The sequence below is a fragment of the Tachypleus tridentatus genome, chromosome 11 (assembly GCF_004210375.1).
Source record: "Tachypleus tridentatus isolate NWPU-2018 chromosome 11, ASM421037v1, whole genome shotgun sequence".
Taxonomy (NCBI): Eukaryota; Metazoa; Arthropoda; class Merostomata; order Xiphosura; family Limulidae; genus Tachypleus; species Tachypleus tridentatus.
In genome coordinates this window covers 11,489,427-11,510,393 of record NC_134835.1, presented here as the reverse complement: position 1 = coordinate 11,510,393, position 20,967 = coordinate 11,489,427, and the positions used below count along the sequence as shown (strand labels likewise).

General features: G+C 30.0%; 2 protein-coding genes across 2 annotated transcripts in view; both read left to right on the top strand.

The window, feature by feature from the left end:
• Positions 1-19,840, top strand: part of LOC143231672 (rho guanine nucleotide exchange factor 11-like) — a 150,326-nt gene extending 130,486 nt beyond the window's left edge. Inside the window, exons 34-41 of the mRNA XM_076466255.1 lie at positions 1,789-1,926; positions 2,587-2,963; positions 4,188-4,291; positions 4,882-4,945; positions 5,685-5,762; positions 9,013-9,158; positions 15,391-15,608; positions 16,829-19,840. Coding sequence (XP_076322370.1) covers positions 1,789-1,926; positions 2,587-2,963; positions 4,188-4,291; positions 4,882-4,945; positions 5,685-5,762; positions 9,013-9,158; positions 15,391-15,525 — 1,042 coding nt within the window. The 3' untranslated portion in view covers positions 15,526-15,608; positions 16,829-19,840. The remainder of the gene's footprint in view (positions 1-1,788; positions 1,927-2,586; positions 2,964-4,187; positions 4,292-4,881; positions 4,946-5,684; positions 5,763-9,012; positions 9,159-15,390; positions 15,609-16,828) is intronic.
• On the top strand, positions 16,485-19,840 carry LOC143231673 (uncharacterized). Its single transcript, XM_076466256.1, has 2 exons — positions 16,485-16,706; positions 17,771-19,840. The coding sequence occupies exons 1-2, from the start codon at positions 16,631-16,633 to the stop codon at positions 18,346-18,348; spliced, it is 654 nt and encodes a 217-aa protein (XP_076322371.1). The 5' UTR covers positions 16,485-16,630; the 3' UTR covers positions 18,349-19,840.
• Positions 19,841-20,967: the final 1,127 nt, after the last annotated feature.

Below are 20,967 nucleotides of genomic sequence, written 5' to 3'. Positions count from 1 at the left end.
TGTTTTTTGATCTGGGGCCTAATAGACCTCAAAATACCCTTAGTGGATCTTTTAAAAAAAATTTTTGAAATATTATTTCGCAAATGTCTGAAAAGTCAAAATATTATTGCTCCTTAAAATATAAAGGGATAGGGTCAGTTAATGGCAATTTCATTTAAATACAAAATTATTAGCTTAATATTAATAACTTTTCAAGTTGCTCTGGGCCCTATTAGGCCCCAATTTTCGTAGGAGTGTTAAAGTAATTAGTTTTGTTCTCTTCACTATTGTTGTTACGTGCTACATTTAGTTAAAGTAATTAGTTTTGTTCTTTTCACTCTTGTTGTTATGAGCTACATTTAATTGGGGTAATTGATTTTTGTTTAACCTCTTAACTGATGATATACCAAATGTTTAAACTTTCTATCAATGTGGAATTATTCTAACTGAATGTTGAAGTGTTTTTTTTTCTTGAGAAGACAAATTAACTCATCCCGATGTTTGATCGTTTCTGAAACAGGGAAGCCATTTTATCTTGTATTTCTTTTTATATAGCTATTCTATGTTGTTCACTGGATGTTTTGGTTATGTGACTATGCACTGATGATGTAATTTAGAAGTTTCTTTACCACTTACGTCGTAAATCACAGCTGTGTCAATTTTAACATCCGTAGTTTATAAGGTGAAAATAATCAAACTCATACTCAGCATCAATTTCAGAATCTAATGATAACGAATCATCACGAACAAAAGTTTTAGTCAGAATTGATGTAGCTGTGTGCTCACAAAGTCTGTTTGATGCCACTGTTTCCAAAGTGAAAGAACTGCTAAACTACATAACTAGGTAACCAAAACTTCTGATAAACAACACAGAATAGCTATGAAAGAATAAATAATTGCTCATATCAAATAAAATGACCTTCCCATTTCAGAAACGGTCAAATAACATGAGGTTGAGTTAACTCATCTCCTCCAGTTAAGGGGTTAATGTATATGGTAGGCTGATTTCCAAATGGGAAAAAATTATAAACTGGTTTTTATGGGTATTTTTGTGTGGCTTTATAAGATCATTAAACCAGTTTATCCACATCTCCAACATAATTACTTAAAACTCTAGCCATTCCAGATCTCCAACATAATTACTTAAAACTCTAGCTATTCCAGATCTCCAACATAATTATGTAAAGCTCAAGTCATTCCAGATCTCCAACATAATTACTTAAAACTCTAGCTATTCCAGATCTCCAACATAATTACGTAAAGCTCAAGTCATTCCAGATCTCCAACATAATTACGTAAAGCTCAAGTCATTCCAGATCTCCAACATAATTATGTAAAGCTCTAGTCATTCCAGATCTCCAACATAATTACTTAAAGCTCTAGTCAGTCCAGATCTCCAACATAATTACTTAAAGCTCTAGTCAGTCCAGATCTCCAACATAATTACTTAAAGCTCTAGTCAGTCCAGATCTCCAACATAATTACTTAAAGCTCTAGCTATTCCAGATCTCCAACATAATTACTTAAAACTCTAGCTATTCCAAATCTCCAGCATAATTATGTAAAGCTCAAGTCATTCCAGATCTCCAACATAATTATTTCACGTTACAAACATAACTACATAAAGCTTGTAAGTCTAGCATGGAAGTGCTTTAACCTGTTGGTCCACATTGGTACAGAAATTTGAAAATTGTTTTTTTGTTACTGATTGTAAACAGTTCTATAAAAATATTTCCACTCAAGAGACATTATTACACTTCTGTGAATTGTTTTTTTTTTTTACCCCTAACTTCTGTGGTTAACCTGTAGGTGGCTAAAGTATATCACAGAAGCTGCAGAAGCCGACAAACCCAGGCACAGCCAGTCAGCCAAATGTCAGGATTCTTCACCAGTGTTATCAAAAAGACCTGATAATACTGAAGAAAATAATTTGGCAAAAAGCAAAATGTATGTTAGTAATTGGTTCTTGCTTTGTTTAGTTTTGAGACTGTACTTAATGAAATTAAGGTCAGTATTTGAGGTGTTGACCATAATATAAAATTTTGAATGTTGAAAGAAGCATGCTTGTTTATAAACTGAAATATAAAATTTTGAATGTTGAAAGAAGCATGCTTGTTTATAAACTGAAATAATATAAAGGTTTAAATGTTGAAAGAAGCATGCTTGTTTATAAACTGAAATAATATAAAGGTTTAAATGTTGAAAGAAGCATGCTTGTTTATAAACTGAAATATAAAATTTTGAATGTTGAAAGAAGCATACTTGTTTATAAACTGAAATATAAAATTTTGAATGTTGAAAGAAGCATGCTTGTTATAAACTGAAATAATATAAAGGTTTAAATGTTGAAAGAAGTTATCATTTTTGGGACCTTAGTAGGGATGTAATGATGTATAATACTAGGGCTGTCTGTCCTGTGAGTTTTAGTTCAAGTATATTATTATTATTATTAGCAAAATATAGTGTGTATTTGTTGATGTGTTCTTTTTGTTTGGTTTTCATTCATTATTTTATAAATAAAACATTATAAAAATGGATACTTTATAAGTGGAGTATATCTGATGTTTACACACATTCCTTACATTTATAAATCCTGTTTTTTAATAGGATGCCTAATGTTATCACCAATGATTCCCTAAAGATCAGAGAATACTCTTTGGATGAAAACCATCCTGAAGCAATAATTGATGTGGAATCAACAGAGGCAGAAGAATCAACTGACACCATCATGTCTTTTACTGCTGACACTGAAGTATCTAGTCCAATCCCTTCTAGTACTTATCTTCCTGAAGAGGATTCTCCATCATTGACATCACAGAAAGAAGTCTCTTCACCATGTACCTTAGTTGAGGACTCCCAACAGAGTCTTCAGAGAGTAGAGCTTATCCATGTACCTTCTGAGCCACAATTGATAGAACCATCAGAAGTCAAAGTCAGTGAAGGTACTGTTCTTCAAACTGCTGTACCTGTACTGACTCCAATAGGTAAGGGCACATCTGCACCTCAGTGTCCACTGAATAATATGTAAATATAGTTTTGTTATGTAAGTTTGACTGTGTTCTCATGTGGGAAGATGACACATTTTGACTACTAGATGCTTTTTTATGTTTTAAGGTTATTTTTTATGTAGTTATCAAAGAATGGTGTCTCAAAACTTAGTTTTTTTCTAACAACTGCATATTTCTTTAAAGAATTTGTGATTCTTCAATAGTTTTAGAAAGCTAGGCTTTAACAGCTTGTTCACTGACATCCTTCACATAATTTTAGAAAATCTCATAAATTAGTTATGAAAATGTATTTTGCAAAAACTATCATGTTTATTGCATGAAGTCATTTTGGTTACCATTTGCACTCGTATTTACTTTGCAAGTGGATTGGTAGTTTTGATCCTATTGGTTGGGATTGCTATACAAAGTTATATCTATTATATGTAAGTAAAAATAGCAAAAATACCTGAAAATAAGGTTGTTGAAAGGTATCTGAAGTTATAAATGGTAGGGAAAAGAAAAATTTTATATTCTGTGCTAATAATTTTGACTGAATCCTAACCAATTTAGATAAAACAGTAATACAAAACTAAGTGTAATTTCAAATTTTTATGAAATTTCTATCACACCATTTTTTCTATGAATTACTTTGTTTCATGTTTTTAGTTAAAATTACTTCTTTATATTTTGACTAATGCAGAATTTGAATTTTGTGTGTGCTTCAATTGCTGAAGTAGTGTCAAACTTGTAACACCTGATTTATGATTGACTTTTGCATTTAGTTTTTCAACTAACTGTTATAAGAAAAAAAAATTACACAAATTTCAGTGAAAAGCTTTAGTAGCTTAGTTCATATCAGATTAATTAGATTTTATAATTATTGCTCTACCTGGCGATATTTGTCATGTTTTGACCAATCATAATTTTATAAAACTGTCTTAAGTGCAAGGCTAGGCATGACCCTGTACTTACTCTGTGGCCTTGCAGGTTCAGTGAGCAGTCCAAGATTTACCAGTAGGTTCTGTTGATTAGCTGTTTTTTTCTTTTATCAGTCAGTTCAGTACTGATAATAGATAGCTCGTATAAAACAGAGTAGTTTTGCATAAACGTGTGTAGAAAATTAAACAGGAAACAAATTCTGAATAAAATTAATGTAATATGTAAACTAAGAAAAAAAATTAATTGATTTTAAAACAATATAATAAACCTTGCTTTATCCAGAGATGGTACGATGTAAGGATAAACAGATTGCAGAAGCTTTGACAGAGAAACTGGACCTTGTGTCAAAGGTTTTACAGATTTCTGGAGATGAACGTGTTGCTGAGGTTAGTGTGAAAATTTATACCTTTATAACACCTTTTGTAACACCTTTAGTGTTAATGAGAAAAAAAAAATATATTGATTGCAAGCACCAAAAATAATTATAATAGATGGTTTAATTAATTAACTTGCAAATAGTTGCACTATGTTTGTGTAATAATACATTGTAATCTGAACACGTTTTATAACTGCATATAAACTATGTAAATGGACACTATATTTTGTTAAGAAATGGAATGTGTGTATGTGTTACAACAAAACCACATTGGGCTATCTGCTGCATTTATTGAGGGGGGGTATTGAACCCCTGATTTTAATGTTATAAATCCACAGACTTACTGCTATACCAGCAAGTAACCTGTGGTACAAATGAAATTTTTTTATTATTAGAATACAAAATTTAATATGTTTTGAAGTTGCTTGATTTCTTTTTTCAATTCAGATATTTAAAGAATATTATTTTGATTATAATTTTGGATTTAAATTTGAAAACTTTGCAAAAATGGTAGCAGTTGATTATACATTATGATTTACTTGATTGCAGCAAAATTGTCAATGATATACAATAATGATTCTTTTTCTGTTCTTTTCACAGGTACCAAATGAGTATGAGGTTGTAACTGATGTAAAACAATTAGTTCTGGCATCTATCCACCAGGGTAATACATCTCATATCTTTCAATATTTAAATATTTTGTTACTGAACTTTAGCCGGGGTATAAGTAGTAAAATATTGGACTTTTTACTGATTATTTTGTAAAAATGGAAAGATGGATTCCTTTTGTGATGTGTCTGATCTCAAATGGCATTTGTTAAGTGGTGCCTACAATATGTCTTGGCATTGAGCCATCGTAATATTCCTGGTTTGCACAGTGTGTTTATAAAGAAAAAAAATTTATTAGAAATTGTATACTTTAAAAACTATTTATTTTGAGGGTATAATTTCCCATAGAGAATTATAATTTTTAATATTTTTAGTTAAGTTTGGATGTAATTCTGTGTAGTTCAGAATGATATTGTACTCTGTGCATAAGTTACATTCTCACAACCAACAATAAGAAATTGCTGATTTGAATAAATTGTGCTTGAGTGTTCAAAGTACGATAGATAATGCTTAAAAGTTAACTTAGTTTAGATATGTTGAAACAGAAATAATTGAGAGTGTATGGAACACGTGTGAAAGTTTTTAGAAACGCACTTTGTCGTGGCCAAACATTTTGAATGAAATGTGTGATTATTCAGGTGTCTAACGTGATTTTTTTTGTTCCCGTAAAAACAGTAATCTTTGAAACACATTCCTGTTTAGTTTTATGTAATCACCTTGTATAAATTTAAAAAACATACTTTTTATTTTATTAATAACATAATTTTGATAAGATGAGTTGTGGTTTATTTCAGCTACTCAACTTGCAGGAGTTGTAAATGAAGGCTTACGAGTGTGTGAAGATGACAATATTAGTGATTCTAATGCTGAAGGTAATATGTCAACTACAGTAATCTGTTTGCTACTGGAACTATTTGTAGAGTTTTTCATCATGTGATAAAACAATTAAAATGCTATCTATGGTATAAGGTCTTCAGTTAGTGCTATAAAGTTTTTTGGTAATGGTAATAAATAAAAAAACCTTGTAATGAAATTTAACTTTAAGAAAACAAAAATTCAGGCTCATCATTGTACATCCAACAGAGTGTTTCCTTGTTCTCATATTGGTGAAAACCTAAAGGTCATTGTTAGTAATTTTTTGAAAGAAGTATATAACACAGTTTATCATAATGTGAGTTTTATTTGTTTTAATAGATATAGACTATGAAATAATGTAAACTTCTTCAAACTTTTCCATAAGGGTAAAGTGATAAAATGTATGCAAATATGTGTGCTACTGTTCTTTAGATGAAATCATAAACAGTTTTTCAAAAGAGATACTGCAGAAATACAATATAATTTTCTACTTAGACTAAATTTTATGTATTATTCAAATATATTTTCAGTATTGCTGTTTGTCAATCAGTGATGCTTTTCAAAGTGAGAATAATGAAGCAACATCAAGACAAATGTATTTAAAATAAACTATAACTGTTAGTTATAAGTTGATCTATACCATAATTATTGTTGTAACAGTATCTGTTAAGAGATAGTGACATTGCAGTATTGAAAGTTCAGATCATAATACACTCGTGAATCTTTGTCCATCGTACCCTGTTCGTGTTCAAATGTTTCAAAGTGAAGTAAACTGCCTTGGTCGATGTATTAAAATATGAAACAAGTAAAATATTGGACATTTATGTATTATGAAATGTAACTTTGTGATAAATAACTAAAAGAAATAGTCTAAACTTAAAGGAGATATTGTGTTTTTTAAACCGTTTCACAAGAAATTCAAGACATATAAAAATATTCAAAATACGAAATGTAGCATAATAAAAAAAATACTTATTTTATGAATTTTTCCACACACATAGCTCTCAGAAACATTATTTGTATTTTTTTAAATTTTCAGTATAACTGAATAATGGAAACCATTATATAAAAAATGACAAACAACTTCAGAAACAAGTGTTTAATTACTTGTACTCAACATTTTAGCTTATGATTTAATCAAGAATCTGTGGACATGACAGGTTACCAAACTGACTTTAAATGTCAGTAACTGAAAACAAAATACAGCTACAATAATAGAAAAGTGTGACAACTTGATCAGCAGAAAATATAAGAAATCACATTTGATTAATTCCAAATGGCTTTATAGGTATAATATCAGGTCCCATTAAGATTTTATTATTATTTTAAAATTTTAATTTTGTCTATTTTTATGTTATTATTTTCTCTATTTTTACGATCAACAACTCAAAACTGTTTCACAATACTTGTACCATGGACACTTTTTCATTGTATTGTTGTATGTTTATTTTATTTTTGGTTACTCTTATTTAAAATCTGTTTGGTAATCTATGACTTTCATGAACTCTAGATAAGGTATAAGCTGAAACACTGAGTACAAGTAATTAAACATTTTTTTTTCTGAAGATGTTTGTTATCTTTACATAATTATTTCTCAGATACTTTATTTGTATGAACATTTTGTGCAGTGTGATCAGATATTTTCACTTTGAGAATTATTGTGGTTGTGATAACCTTGAAGCTTTTGACAATAAGCCTTTTGTTACTAACTTGTTTGCTCTGAGATTAGTTGCTTTAAGATTATCATAGCTCATACAGTTTTCTAGACGGAGAGTGGTATATGGTTCATGTGCTTCACCATTTAAAACACTTTGTAAACAATATATCCATTGGCAATTATGCGACTTGGATGACTTTTGAAATGTGGAAAATATTTATCAACCTCATTTTCATTGAATGGTCATAGTTTAATATGTAAATTAAGTTTAGACTTGTCATTTTGCTGTCATCAATCAGGTTTGCATATAATTTCCATTTCTTTTATCTTCAGTTTGAGCTTTTTCAACCTCAAGAATTTTATCTTCTCTTTCAGCTTTGATAAAAGCTTGTTCAAGTTCAATTTGTTTGAGTTCTAACTGGATCTCTAACTCATCTTTATCACTCAACCCTGATTGACTAGTGGGGACACTATAGCGTTACCCATAATGGTTCTTCAGACAACAAATCGTTGTTGACTAGTATTTGAATAATATGCTTTCTAAGTTCATTTTTTTTCATTCATTTCTTAAGCCTCTGATTCTAAAATGTTGACAATGTAGAGCATTTTACATTTGTTATCTTTCTAGTTGTTCGAGGGAAAGTGATTCAAGAAAATCTTTATAATCAGACATGATCAGATCTTGTTGGCTCTGATAAATATAAATTGAATTATGATCTTAATTTTGTCTCTGATTAAGATCCCAGACTTACTAAGTGTGATACATTATGAAGAGTGCAACATAAGTCACTAACTTAAGCATTAACAGGGAGACTTAAATTTTCATCTCCTACTGTTTGGACAACATTAGTGTACTTCTGTCATTGTTCAGTGAAAATATTGTTTGTTTTTTGTCAAAGATACTAAAATCATTTTATTTCTTTAAGAAAAGGTTTGTCTTCATGGTAACTGCATAATAATGCATTTTTTTTTTCACAGGTGTAATAAGATTTTTTTGGTATTTAATATCAAAAGTGGTCTCACAGAAGACGTGTAGTAAATTAATATTGGAACACTTCCTTTCAATCCTAACATGAACTATTACAATATTAAAACACTCTAAAGTGAAAAAAGGCATACAAAGAAATAACAAACAAAAATTACATGAAATATACTTATTGGTTCCATTATTACAAATTTCACAATTCCATTTTTAATATTATCGTGTCGAAAAAGTGGACAACATGTAGGATTTATTTTTATTTTCGTGGCTGTAAACTGTAGTTAAGTGAAGTCTGTTGTTCACTTTCTTTTTAGTTTGTGTAGTGCAGTGACACAAAGTCTGAAATGTTTAATCTGTACAGTTATGTTGGACTTTTGTACTTTAAGGCTTGCTGAGTGTATTTTTATATGAAGTATTTAGTGTGGTTTGAATTAACACTGTTAGGTACAAACCAGCATGTATACAACAGAATAAGTAAACCTTCTCTGTTTTTATATCTGTTGCGACATAAAGACTCAAAGTTTGTATTTTGTTACATAAACACAAAAGGCTTATAACTCCTTACATAAACACTCAAAATTTATAATTTGTTATGTAAACACTTGCAGTTTAATTCTTTTGTTTTTAGTTGTTGGTGACGAATACAATAGTGTGCACTCTGAAAAACCATTACTCATAGATCCAAGAAAGACAGGCAAACTTCCAGGTCTTCCTCCTTTAGAGAAATTGTTAGACATATCCAGTAAATTGAACAGACAGCTCACCCAAATCTTGGTAAGTTGAATGTAAATTTTTAGGTTTTTAATGTTGTTGGAAAAAAGTGGCGAGTGAACAAGTTAACTTACAATAAATGTGTTGTTTTTATTCATTCAGTGTATTGTGTGTCATAAGGAAGAGTGGTAAACTGTATTAACATAATTGTTTCTTAAACAAAATTTTGATAAGTGGAATAGAAGAAACAGTTGTATGTAAAAGAATGAGTTACTTAGCACTTAATTAGTTTTGGTCAAACTGTGTATATTTTTGAGTTACTTAGCACTTAATTAGTTTTGGTCAAGCTGCGTATATTTTTGAGTTACTTAGCACTTAATTAGTTTTGGTTAAACTGCGTATATTTTTGAGTTACTTAGCACTTAATTAGTTTTGGTCAAGCTTATATATATTTTGAGTTACTTAGCACTTTATTAGTTTTGGTCAAACTGTGTATATTTTTGAGTTACTTAGCACTTTATTAGTTTTGGTCAAACTGTGTATATTTTTGAGTTACTTAGCACTTAATTAGTTTTGGTCAAACTCTGTATATTTTTCAGTTACTTAGCACTTAATTAGTTTTGGTCAAGCTGCGTATATTTTTGAGTTACTTAGCACTTAATTAGTTTTGGTCAAGCTGTGTATATTTTTGAGTTACTTAGCACTTAATTAGTTTTGGTCAAACTCTGTATATTTTTCAGTTACTTAGCACTTAATTAGTTTTGGTCAAGCTGCGTATATTTTCGAGTTACTTAGCACTTAATTAGTTTTGGTCAAACTGTGTATATTTTTGAGTTACTTAGCACTTTATTAGTTTTGGTCAAACTGTGTATATTTTTGAGTTACTTAGCACTTAATTAGTTTTGGTCAAACTTTGTATATTTTTGAGTAACTTAGCACTTAATTAGTTTTGGTCAAACTCTGTATATTTTTCAGTTACTTAGCACTTAATTAGTTTTGGTCAAACTGTGTATATTTTTGAGTTACTTAGCACTTAATTAGTTTTGGTCAAGCTGCGTATATTTTTGAGTTACTTAGCACTTAATTAGTTTTGGTTAAACTGCGTATATTTTTGAGTTACTTAGCACTTGATTAGTTTTGGTCAAGCTGCGTATATTTTTGAGTTACTTAGCACTTTATTAGTTTTGGTCAAACTGTGTATATTTTTGAGTTACTTAGCACTTTATTAGTTTTGGTCAAACTGTGTATATTTTTGAGTTACTTAGCACTTAATTAGTTTTGGTCAAACTCTGTATATTTTGAGTTACTTAGCACTTAATTAGTTTTGGTCAAACTCTGTATATTTTTCAGTTACTTAGCACTTAATTAGTTTTGGTCAAGCTGCGTATATTTTTGAGTTACTTAGCACTTAATTAGTTTTGGTCAAGCTGTGTATATTTTTGAGTTACTTAGCACTTAATTAGTTTTGGTCAAACTCTGTATATTTTTCAGTTACTTAGCACTTAATTAGTTTTGGTCAAGCTGCGTATATTTTCGAGTTACTTAGCACTTAATTAGTTTTGGTCAAACTGTGTATATTTTTGAGTTACTTAGCACTTTATTAGTTTTGGTCAAACTGTGTATATTTTTGAGTTACTTAGCACTTAATTAGTTTTGGTCAAACTTTGTATATTTTTGAGTAACTTAGCACTTAATTAGTTTTGGTCAAACTCTGTATATTTTTCAGTTACTTAGCACTTAATTAGTTTTGGTCAAGCTGCGTATATTTTTGAGTTACTTAGCACTTAATTAGTTTTGGTCAAGCTGCGTATATTTTTGAGTTACTTAGCACTTAATTAGTTTTGGTCAAACTGGGTATATTTTTGAGTTACTTAGCACTTAATTAGTTTTGGTCAAACTGTGTATATTTTTGAGTTACTTAGCACTTAATTAGTTTTGGTCAAGCTGCGTATATTTTTGAGTTACTTAGCACTTTATTAGTTTTGGTCAAACTGTGTATATTTTTGAGTTACTTAGCACTTTGTTAGTTTTGGTCAAACTGTGTATATTTTTGAGTTACTTAGCACTTAATTAGTTTTGGTCAAACTCTGTATATTTTGAGTTACTTAGCACTTAATTAGTTTTGGTCAAACTCTGTATATTTTGAGTTACTTAGCACTTAATTAGTTTTGGTCAAGCTGCGTATATTTTTCAGTTACTTAGCACTTAATTAGTTTTGGTCAAGCTGTGTATATTTTTGAGTTACTTAGCACTTAACTAGTTTTGGTCAAGCTGCGTATATTTTTGAGTTACTTAGCACTTAATTAGTTTTGGTCAAACTCTGTATATTTTTCAGTTACTTAGCACTTAATTAGTTTTGGTCAAGCTGCGTATATTTTTGAGTTACTTAGCACTTAATTAGTTTTGGTCAAGCTGCGTATATTTTTGAGTTACTTAGCACTTAATTAGTTTTGGTCAAACTGGGTATATTTTTGAGTTACTTAGCACTTAATTAGTTTTGGTCAAACTTTGTATATTTTTGAGTTACTTAGCACTTAATTAGTTTTGGTCAAGCTGCGTATATTTTTGAGTTACTTAGCACTTAATTAGTTTTGGTCAAACTGGGTATATTTTTGAGTTACTTAGCACTTAATTAGTTTTGGTCAAACTGGGTATATTTTTGAGTTACTTAGCACTTAATTAGTTTTGGTTAAACTGCGTATATTTTTGAGTTACTTAGCACTTAATTAGTTTTGGTCAAGCTGCGTATATTTTTGAGTTACTTAGCACTTTATTAGTTTTGGTCAAACTGTGTATATTTTTGAGTTACTTAGCACTTTATTAGTTTTGGTCAAACTGTGTATATTTTTGAGTTACTTAGCACTTAATTAGTTTTGGTCAAACTCTGTATATTTTTGAGTTACTTAGCACTTAATTAGTTTTGGTCAAACTCTGTATATTTTTCAGTTACTTAGCACTTAATTAGTTTTGGTCAAGCTGCGTATATTTTCGAGTTACTTAGCACTTAATTAGTTTTGGTCAAACTGTGTATATTTGTGAGTTACTTAGCACTTTATTAGTTTTGGTCAAACTGTGTATATTTTTGAGTTACTTAGCACTTAATTAGTTTTGGTCAAACTCTGTATATTTTTGAGTTACTTAGCACTTAATTAGTTTTGGTCAAACTCTGTATATTTTTGAGTTACTTAGCACTTAATTAGTTTTGGTCAAGCTGCGTATATTTTTCAGTTACTTAGCACTTAATTAGTTTTGGTCAAGCTGCGTATATTTTTGAGTTACTTAGCACTTAATTAGTTTTGGTCAAACTGGGTATATTTTTGAGTTACTTAGCACTTAATTAGTTTTGGTCAAACTGGGTATATTTTTGAGTTACTTAGCACTTAATTAGTTTTGGTCAAGCTGCGATATATTTTGAGTTACTTAGCACTTTATTAGTTTTGGTCAAACTGTGTATATTTTGAGTTACTTAGCACTTTGTTAGTTTTGGTCAAACTGTGTATATTTTGAGTTACTTAGCACTTAATTAGTTTTGGTCAAACTCTGTATATTTTTCAGTTACTTAGCACTTAATTAGTTTTGGTCAAGCTATGATATTTTTCAGTTACTTAGCACTTAATTAGTTTTGGTCAAGCTGTGTATATTTTGAGTTACTTAGCACTTACCTAGTTTTGGTCAAGCTATGATATATTTTTGAGTTACTTAGCACTTAATTAGTTTTGGTCAAACTGTATATTTTTCAGTTACTTAGCACTTAATTAGTTTTGGTCAAGCTCGCGATATTTTGAGTTACTTAGCACTTAATTAGTTTTGGTCAAGCTGCATGATATTTTTGAGTTACTTAGCACTTAATTAGTTTTGGTCAAACTGGGTATATTTTTGAGTTACTTAGCACTTAATTAGTTTTGGTCAAACTTTGTATATTTTTGAGTTACTTAGCACTTAATTAGTTTTGGTCAAGCTGCGATATTTTGAGTTACTTAGCACTTAATTAGTTTTGGTCAAACTGGGTATATTTTTGAGTTACTTAGCACTTAATTAGTTTTGGTCAAACTGGGTATATTTTTGAGTTACTTAGCACTTAATTAGTTTTGGTCAAGCTATGATATTTTGAGTTACTTAGCACTTTATTAGTTTTGGTCAAACTGTGTATATTTTGAGTTACTTAGCACTTTGTTAGTTTTGGTCAAACTGTGTATATTTTGAGTTACTTAGCACTTAATTAGTTTTGGTCAAACTCTGTATATTTTGAGTTACTTAGCACTTAATTATTTTTGGTCAAACTCTGTATATTTTTTCAGTTACTTAGCACTTAATTAGTTTTGGTCAAGCTGTGTATATTTTCAGTTACTTAGCACTTAATTAGTTTTGGTCAAGCTGTGTATATTTTTGAGTTACTTAGCACTTAATTAGTTTTGGTCAAGCTGCGTATATTTTTCAGTTACTTAGCACTTAATTAGTTTTGGTCAAGCTGTGTATATTTTTGAGTTACTTAGCACTTAACTAGTTTTGGTCAAGCTGCGTATATTTTGAGTTACTTAGCACTTAATTAGTTTTGGTCAAACTCTGTATATTTTCAGTTACTTAGCACTTAATTAGTTTTGGTCAAGCTGCGATATTTTGAGTTACTTAGCACTTAATTAGTTTTGGTCAAGCTATGATATATTTTGAGTTACTTAGCACTTAATTAGTTTTGGTCAAACTGGGTATATTTTGAGTTACTTAGCACTTAATTAGTTTTGGTCAAACTTTGTATATTTTGAGTTACTTAGCACTTAATTAGTTTTGGTCAAGCTGCATGATATTTTTGAGTTACTTAGCACTTAATTAGTTTTGGTCAAACTGGGTATATTTTGAGTTACTTAGCACTTAATTAGTTTTGGTCAAACTGGGTATATTTTTGAGTTACTTAGCACTTAATTAGTTTTGGTCAAGCTGTATATATTTTGAGTTACTTAGCACTTTATTAGTTTTGGTCAAACTGTGTATATTTTTGAGTTACTTAGCACTTTGTTAGTTTTGGTCAAACTGTGTATATTTTTGAGTTACTTAGCACTTAATTAGTTTTGGTCAAACTCTGTATATTTTTGAGTTACTTAGCACTTAATTAGTTTTGGTCAAACTCTGTATATTTTTCAGTTACTTAGCACTTAATTAGTTTTGGTCAAGCTGCGTATATTTTTCAGTTACTTAGCACTTAATTAGTTTTGGTCAAGCTGTGTATATTTTTCAGTTACTTAGCACTTAACTAGTTTTGGTCAAGCTGCGTATATTTTTGAGTTACTTAGCACTTCACTAGTTTTGGTCAAGCTGCGTATATTTTTGAGTTACTTAGCACTTCACTAGTTTTGGTCAAACTGTGTATATTTTTGAGTTACTTAGCACTTAACTAGTTTTGGTCAAACTGTGTATATTTTTGAGTTACCTAGCACTTAACTAGTTTTGGTCAAGCTACGTATATTTTTGAGTTACTTAGCACTTAACTAGTTTTGGTCAAGCTGCATATATTTTTCAGTTACTTAGCACTTAATTAGTTTTGGTCAAGCTGCGTATATTTTTCAGTTACTTAGCACTTAATTAGTTTTGGTCAAGCTGTGTATATTTTTCAGTTACTTAGCACTTAACTAGTTTTGGTCAAGCTGTGATATTTTGAGTTACTTAGCACTTCACTAGTTTTGGTCAAGCATGCGATATTTTTGAGTTACTTAGCACTTCAATTAGTTTTGGTCAAACTGTGTATATTTTTGAGTTACTTAGCACTTAACTAGTTTTGGTCAAACTGTGTATATTTTTGAGTTACTTAGCACTTAACTAGTTTTGGTCAAGCTACGTATATTTTTGAGTTACTTAGCACTTAACTAGTTTTGGTCAAGCTGCATATATTTTTCAGTTACTTAGCACTTAATTAGTTTTAGTCAAACTGCATACATTTATGAGTTACTCAGCACTTAATTTGTTTTGGTCAAACTATATATTTTCTCATTTCTGTAGAAATTAAACATATTACAAAGTGCTTTCAGTGAGAGTGTTTAAAGTAGAGACCTGAATAAAACTGTTTCAATAGTTAACCGTTTGAGTTAGTATAAAGAGATGTAAATGAAAGCTAAGTGGTTATGTGGAGTTTGTTTACATCTGTTAACAATATAAAATGTTATGAGTGATGACTACTTCTGTTGGTTCCAAGCACATATTGATGGATTCATTCCTTTTTCTCTAAGAAATAAATGTATATTAATTTATGTACATTTATGTTATTGACAGGAGAATGATAATTGGTTCATGAAGTGTTTTTTGATAGTCATATGTGACAGACAAGGAAGAAGAAATGATGCAGTTACAGCGAGAGCTTCATGCATCAAAAGAACAACTCCAGTTTCTTCGTGAAACTCATCGTATTTGTTGTGGCATGATATCACTTTCCCCAGTAGCTTGAGTGTGAATCAGTCTCACCAAACAGCTTCCTGTCTGTAACCTCCTCTGCATCTGACCCAGTGGATGAAAATGAAGATAGAACAGGTTTGTTTTTTTTTTCTTGTTATTTAGGATAATATAGATCCCATCTAGTTTGCTTGTAAGAGAATGTCCAGTAATGATATTTTTATACCTTTACCCTAGAATTGCACAAGCTCATGAAACCGCTTAATAATTGGGTTAGTGAATGAAACTTAAAATGTGGAATAAGGTTTACTTGTACTTGATATTAGCCATTGCTGGTGTCTTTCTCTGCAATACCCAAGACTGTTGAAACTTCTATATGCAGACTTATTTAATGAACAAAATTACCAGAAATAAACATTTTTTTTGTTTGTGGCAGGATTAGAGTGTCCTGAAATGTGTTTATAAATCCTGACAAAAACAAAAACATTGGAATATTTTTAAAGGTGAAACTTAAACCACATCCAGGTTTTGACATCTTAGTGTTTAATTAAAATTAATTAAAAAAAGAGCTTGAAGTTAACAGATATCTTTATAATAGCTTCTCAGTTTATTGCTATCAGTTAGATCTTCATATTGCAGCACAATATGATAATCCTACAGTGATGTTGTACATATTAAATTGTGTACAGTTAGAAGTGAAGGAGAGGCATGAATCTATTTTCAACTGAAAAAATGGAATTCTCATTATCAAACCAAAATAACTGTCATTGAAGTCCGTTTTTAATGACCATTTTTATTTTCACTGTTGTTGTTAGTTGTGGGCATTGTTGTGGTTTTAGTCGTAACCAAAAGTGGGGAGAAAGTTTTTTCTTGATTGTCTTATTGAAACTACTTAATGTATGGGAGTATAGTTTGAAACTTCAGAGAATGGATGTAGCAAAACTAATTTGAAAAGTTAGATTTTTTAATTAAGTTTGATGGATTTGTATTAGGTGAAAGAGAGATTTTAAAAATTAGGCATCTCAGAAAAAAATGGAAAGTACTTTTTTATTGATATATTGATTTGATATTTTTTTTGTAAATATAATTTAAGTTGGGTACTTGGCTTAGTTTTAGTTAAATATTTTTACATAAAATTAGTTTATCATAGCAACATCTGCATGTTACTACAACTGTTTCTTCCACGCTGCTCTGTTAGGAGATCAGTTGTGGTTAAACTCCGTGACTCAGTATCAGGTAAGAATCTGAAATATGGATCTTGTGCTAAATGAAAGGAAATACTTGAATAAGTTGACTTTTGATTAAAGAAAGATTAGTTTTCACTATAATTACTGCAATTTTTTTTCTTTTTTCTTTAGGTATGTTATTGATTCATTACAGTGGTGTCAATAAAATTGCACATGTCTCAGTGACATTTGGTATATTGTTACAGGCTACATTTTCTAAAATTGTATTTAAGATTTGTATTGGTTTTTAAAAATCTCAAAGTTAAAGAAATTTAAATTTTGGTGTTCAGACTTTTACAAAGTCATTTTACAAAATGCTGAAATAAAGAATTGCTGTTTATTAGGAATTATATATGTTTATTATGTATCCTTGTAATCTCTTGGAAAACCAATTTTTTTTCAACCAAAATCGGTACAGTTTTCTTTTATGTTTTTGAAAACTTAGTTGAGTAGGAACATATTTCTTTACATTTGGCACTGATTGAGTAGATTAGATAACGTTTCTCAGTAATTTTGATACGTAATTAATCAAACTAGGTTTTTGTGTTCATACTTTAGCTATGATTGGTTTCTGATATGGTAGACTCGTTGGTGTTAAATTAACACCATTTTCTAAGAACTGTTGAAATGTTCCATTATGGGATCAGCATCTATCGTTACATAACTAGGGCAGCTTTGGGAGTTTGTTTGAAGCTTTAAATCACTATATGTGAATATGTCTATTTTCATTAGTTCTAAATTTACATGAAGGAAAGAAACAGATAAAAAAAATAACAATGAATTTATGCTGAAAACTTTGTAATTTTATTGAACTACAGGTAGAAAACGACTTGGTAAGTGTTATGTAGTTGTTCATAAAAGCTTTTTCATTTATAAAATTTAGGTTTTTCTTGTATTTAATAGTTGTAAAACTTTGTACTCCAGCAGAATGTGGTGATGTAGTCTAAAATTTGCATGTTAGTTATATCACCAGTTGTTTCAGCAAATTACTTGTAATAGTTATTTGCTAACATTACAGTCAGCTTGTCAGTGAGAACAGTTCTAGTTATCTAAGCTAATTGTAATTATTGTCAGACACACTGACAGATGGGAATCTCAAAGAAGTTGAAAATGAAGAAGAGAAGAAAATCAGGTTTGTTAGTGATGAAGAAATAAATGAAGAACAGGAAGATGAAAACACACATCTCGTTGATGTGAGTGAAGAAAAACAAGAAGACAATATTAAAAACCAGAACCTTCAGCAGACGATAGGCCATAAAGAAAGTAGTTCAGACATGGAAGAAGACAGTGAACAAGATATAATGGATGAAACCCAAGAGTTAAATGCAGAGTGTATTGGAGAATATGTAGAAGAACTGAAGGACAACTGTGAGGAACAACAACCTGATAAGAAACTGGATGATAGAGATCAAACAGCACCAGACAACTTGGTAGAGGAAGAGAATCAATGTAAAGAAGGTCGAGACACGGAAATGAATAAAGAATTTGAAAAATGCGTGAAAATTCTTAACGAGGAAGACGAATGTGGGGAACATCTAAAACAGGACATGGAATCTAATGGTCTTAATTCTCCAACGAACACTTTGTCGATGCTATATCTGGAGAGGAAAACATTGAAGATACCGCTTCTGAGTATCCAGTTACAGATATAAATTATGTAATAAATGAAGACAACCAGCACACGGAAGTTGATAAGAATAATCAACGAAACTTAGAAGCTGAAACAAACTTATTGTCTCGTTCAACAGAAAATGTTGAACTTCAAATGTAAATTATAACCCAGATGAAGAGTCACAGGTTAATGAATAAATAAAATCCAAATGACAAACTGTAAATATCAAATGACTAATGTACAGTAAAACAGGTGCCATACCACCTGATATTTTTAGCCTAAGAGTCCTAAAAAGTATGGAGGAAACGTGCTGTTTCTCTACAGGTCGTAGAAATGCTTGTGTATTATCATTTTTAGAATATATCATTGAACTCCAAGAGGTTAGTGAGTTAAAGACAAGCTTGTATTTAAGTCTCCATGAACTTCTAAAGATTGCTTCCAAGCTGTTTGGTGCTTCAAAGTTAATGGTTTATTTGATGTACTTCTTTTCACGTAGTTTGGCAACTACAGCAGAATGTGATTGGTTTGTTGATGTTGTTTTTTACATTAAACATGGTAAAGCTTTTACATGTAGAGAACAGAGTACAGCTGAAAATTTCTTTTCCTTGAGATTTTTAAGGTATGTATAGTATTTTTTCATTAAAATCATGTAGCACCATGGCCAGTCTTAAAATATAAATGGTGCATTTTATATGTTAACAGTAATTGTAATTTTAAAACAGCAGTTTTCTTTGTTTATTTTGTGTAAAAAAAACAAAAAAGAATTTTTGTGTGTGTAAGTTATTATGATTCATAAGCTGTGATGTAAAACTCCCGAGTTTTATTTTGATTGTAAGGTTGCTTAACTTTATTACTAAGATGAACTTTATATTTTCAAACTGTGTTATACTGGTAGCTGTAAATGATTCTTATCAGACTGGCCCTATTAGAGTTAAACACTTTGAGTAAATCATGAAGACTGTTTACAAGCTATAGAGTGGCAGCTGTAATGAACTGTGAGAAAAACGTTTTATTTGGGTTGTAATGGATATATTTATTTTTTGCTAACCTTCATTTTGACAAACTTTGAATGTGGAGTCCAGACAATGTGAGATAGTGATCACCTAGAACTTATACACGTGTGTGTGTGATAATTCATATTATACAGAAACTCTTGACTTGTTTTTCTGTAACACTCAGACCAAATAGTAGTATATAATGTACTTGTGTTTTTGTACATGCATGTACGTTTCAAAAAATTATTGTACTGTACATATTAATTTCTAAAGGTGTTGGTCAGTCAAAGTGCCTGAGTGACCACTTTCCCCTATGGTGATCAACACATTTTCTGGGGTCAGACATGCACAGTAATGTGTGGAAAAGAATTTGTTGAACCATAGGTAACTTTCAGGCTGTTCGTAGAAGGATAGCAAGACTCGTGTTTGTATGTATATATACTTATATATAGTTTGGAAGATTTTATAAAACTAAATAAATCATTTTCCTCATTATTTAAATTGTATGTAATAAATGTACATTTTTTTTATTGAAAATTGTGAAATTTTATTTACGAAAACTAATTTTTAACTGAATTTGTTTTTGAAAATAATTTTATACAATATGAAAATATTATATTTTATATACAAATAATAATAATAAAGTTTCACGTAGTCACAATCACATTAAAAGGTATACACCTGAACATGCATTTGTTTTCCGTGGAAAAGAGAAAGTGTTAAATTAAGGAAAGGAGTACCAGACAGATTAATAACTGAGTAATACAACCTGTTATATTGTGCACAGTAATTCTTTCTGTAAATGCTAAGAACAACTAAAATTAGTTTTTGTTTGTAATGTCTGATCCATTAGAAAAGATCCTTTTATAAATTACCAATGACGATGTTCGTGAAGAAAGCAGTTTTATTTTCTAAGTTTATCAATCTAAAAGGGAAGTTTAATTTTTATGGAAGGTATGAAAAATGAAGTTATTCTAAATGATGTTCCAATATCATTCATATAATATGTAAGGTATAGCAATGCAGTAATAACAACCTATAAATCCATATTTGTTAGTCAAATTCTGTCTGTTTCTACAAATTGAAGTTCTAGGAATGAGAGTCATTCTGTTATTTTATTCATTAAAACAAACCAGATATGGCAGTATAAATTGAACAATCTGTTCATTTCCAATTCGTGTAATAGGTCTGGAATTTTAAGGTGAAGTGACTTCCCGACAAATATGAGGTGTGCAGACCACAAATAATGACAGATTTTGTAATGAGATAAGTTGAGTATTCTGTAATAGATAACAAAGTGAGTCTGGACAGATCTAGGTAAAAGATCAAAATCTTGATTACAGCAAATAAACACAAAATGGCATTTCTTTCTACAAAACTTTAATTCTAAAAGTTTTGCTCTTGCTATAAACTCTTGATAGATCTAAGATACATTCTTTAAAGAATTCTTCACTTTTATAATAACTTAATAGAAGGTAAATAAAATGCGCTTGAATTCAATAGCTTAGGTAAACTCACATTATTTGTCCAATTAATAGCCTCACCTTGTGACCTTTGTTCCCTCACAGCATTGGTCATCAAATTAACGCTATCATTACCTTGTAAAGAGTGATCTAATGATATTGAAAGGATAGCTAACAATTCTTGATTAAAACTTACTAGCT

Coding starts and splice junctions, on each gene's coding strand:
- LOC143231673 (XM_076466256.1), top strand. CDS start 16,631: ATGTTACTACAACTGTTTCTTCCACGCTGCTCTGTTAGGAGATCAGTT. Junction 16,707..17,770: donor ACTCCGTGACTCAGTATCAG/GTAAGAATCTGA, acceptor AATTATTGTCAG/ACACACTGACAGATGGGAAT.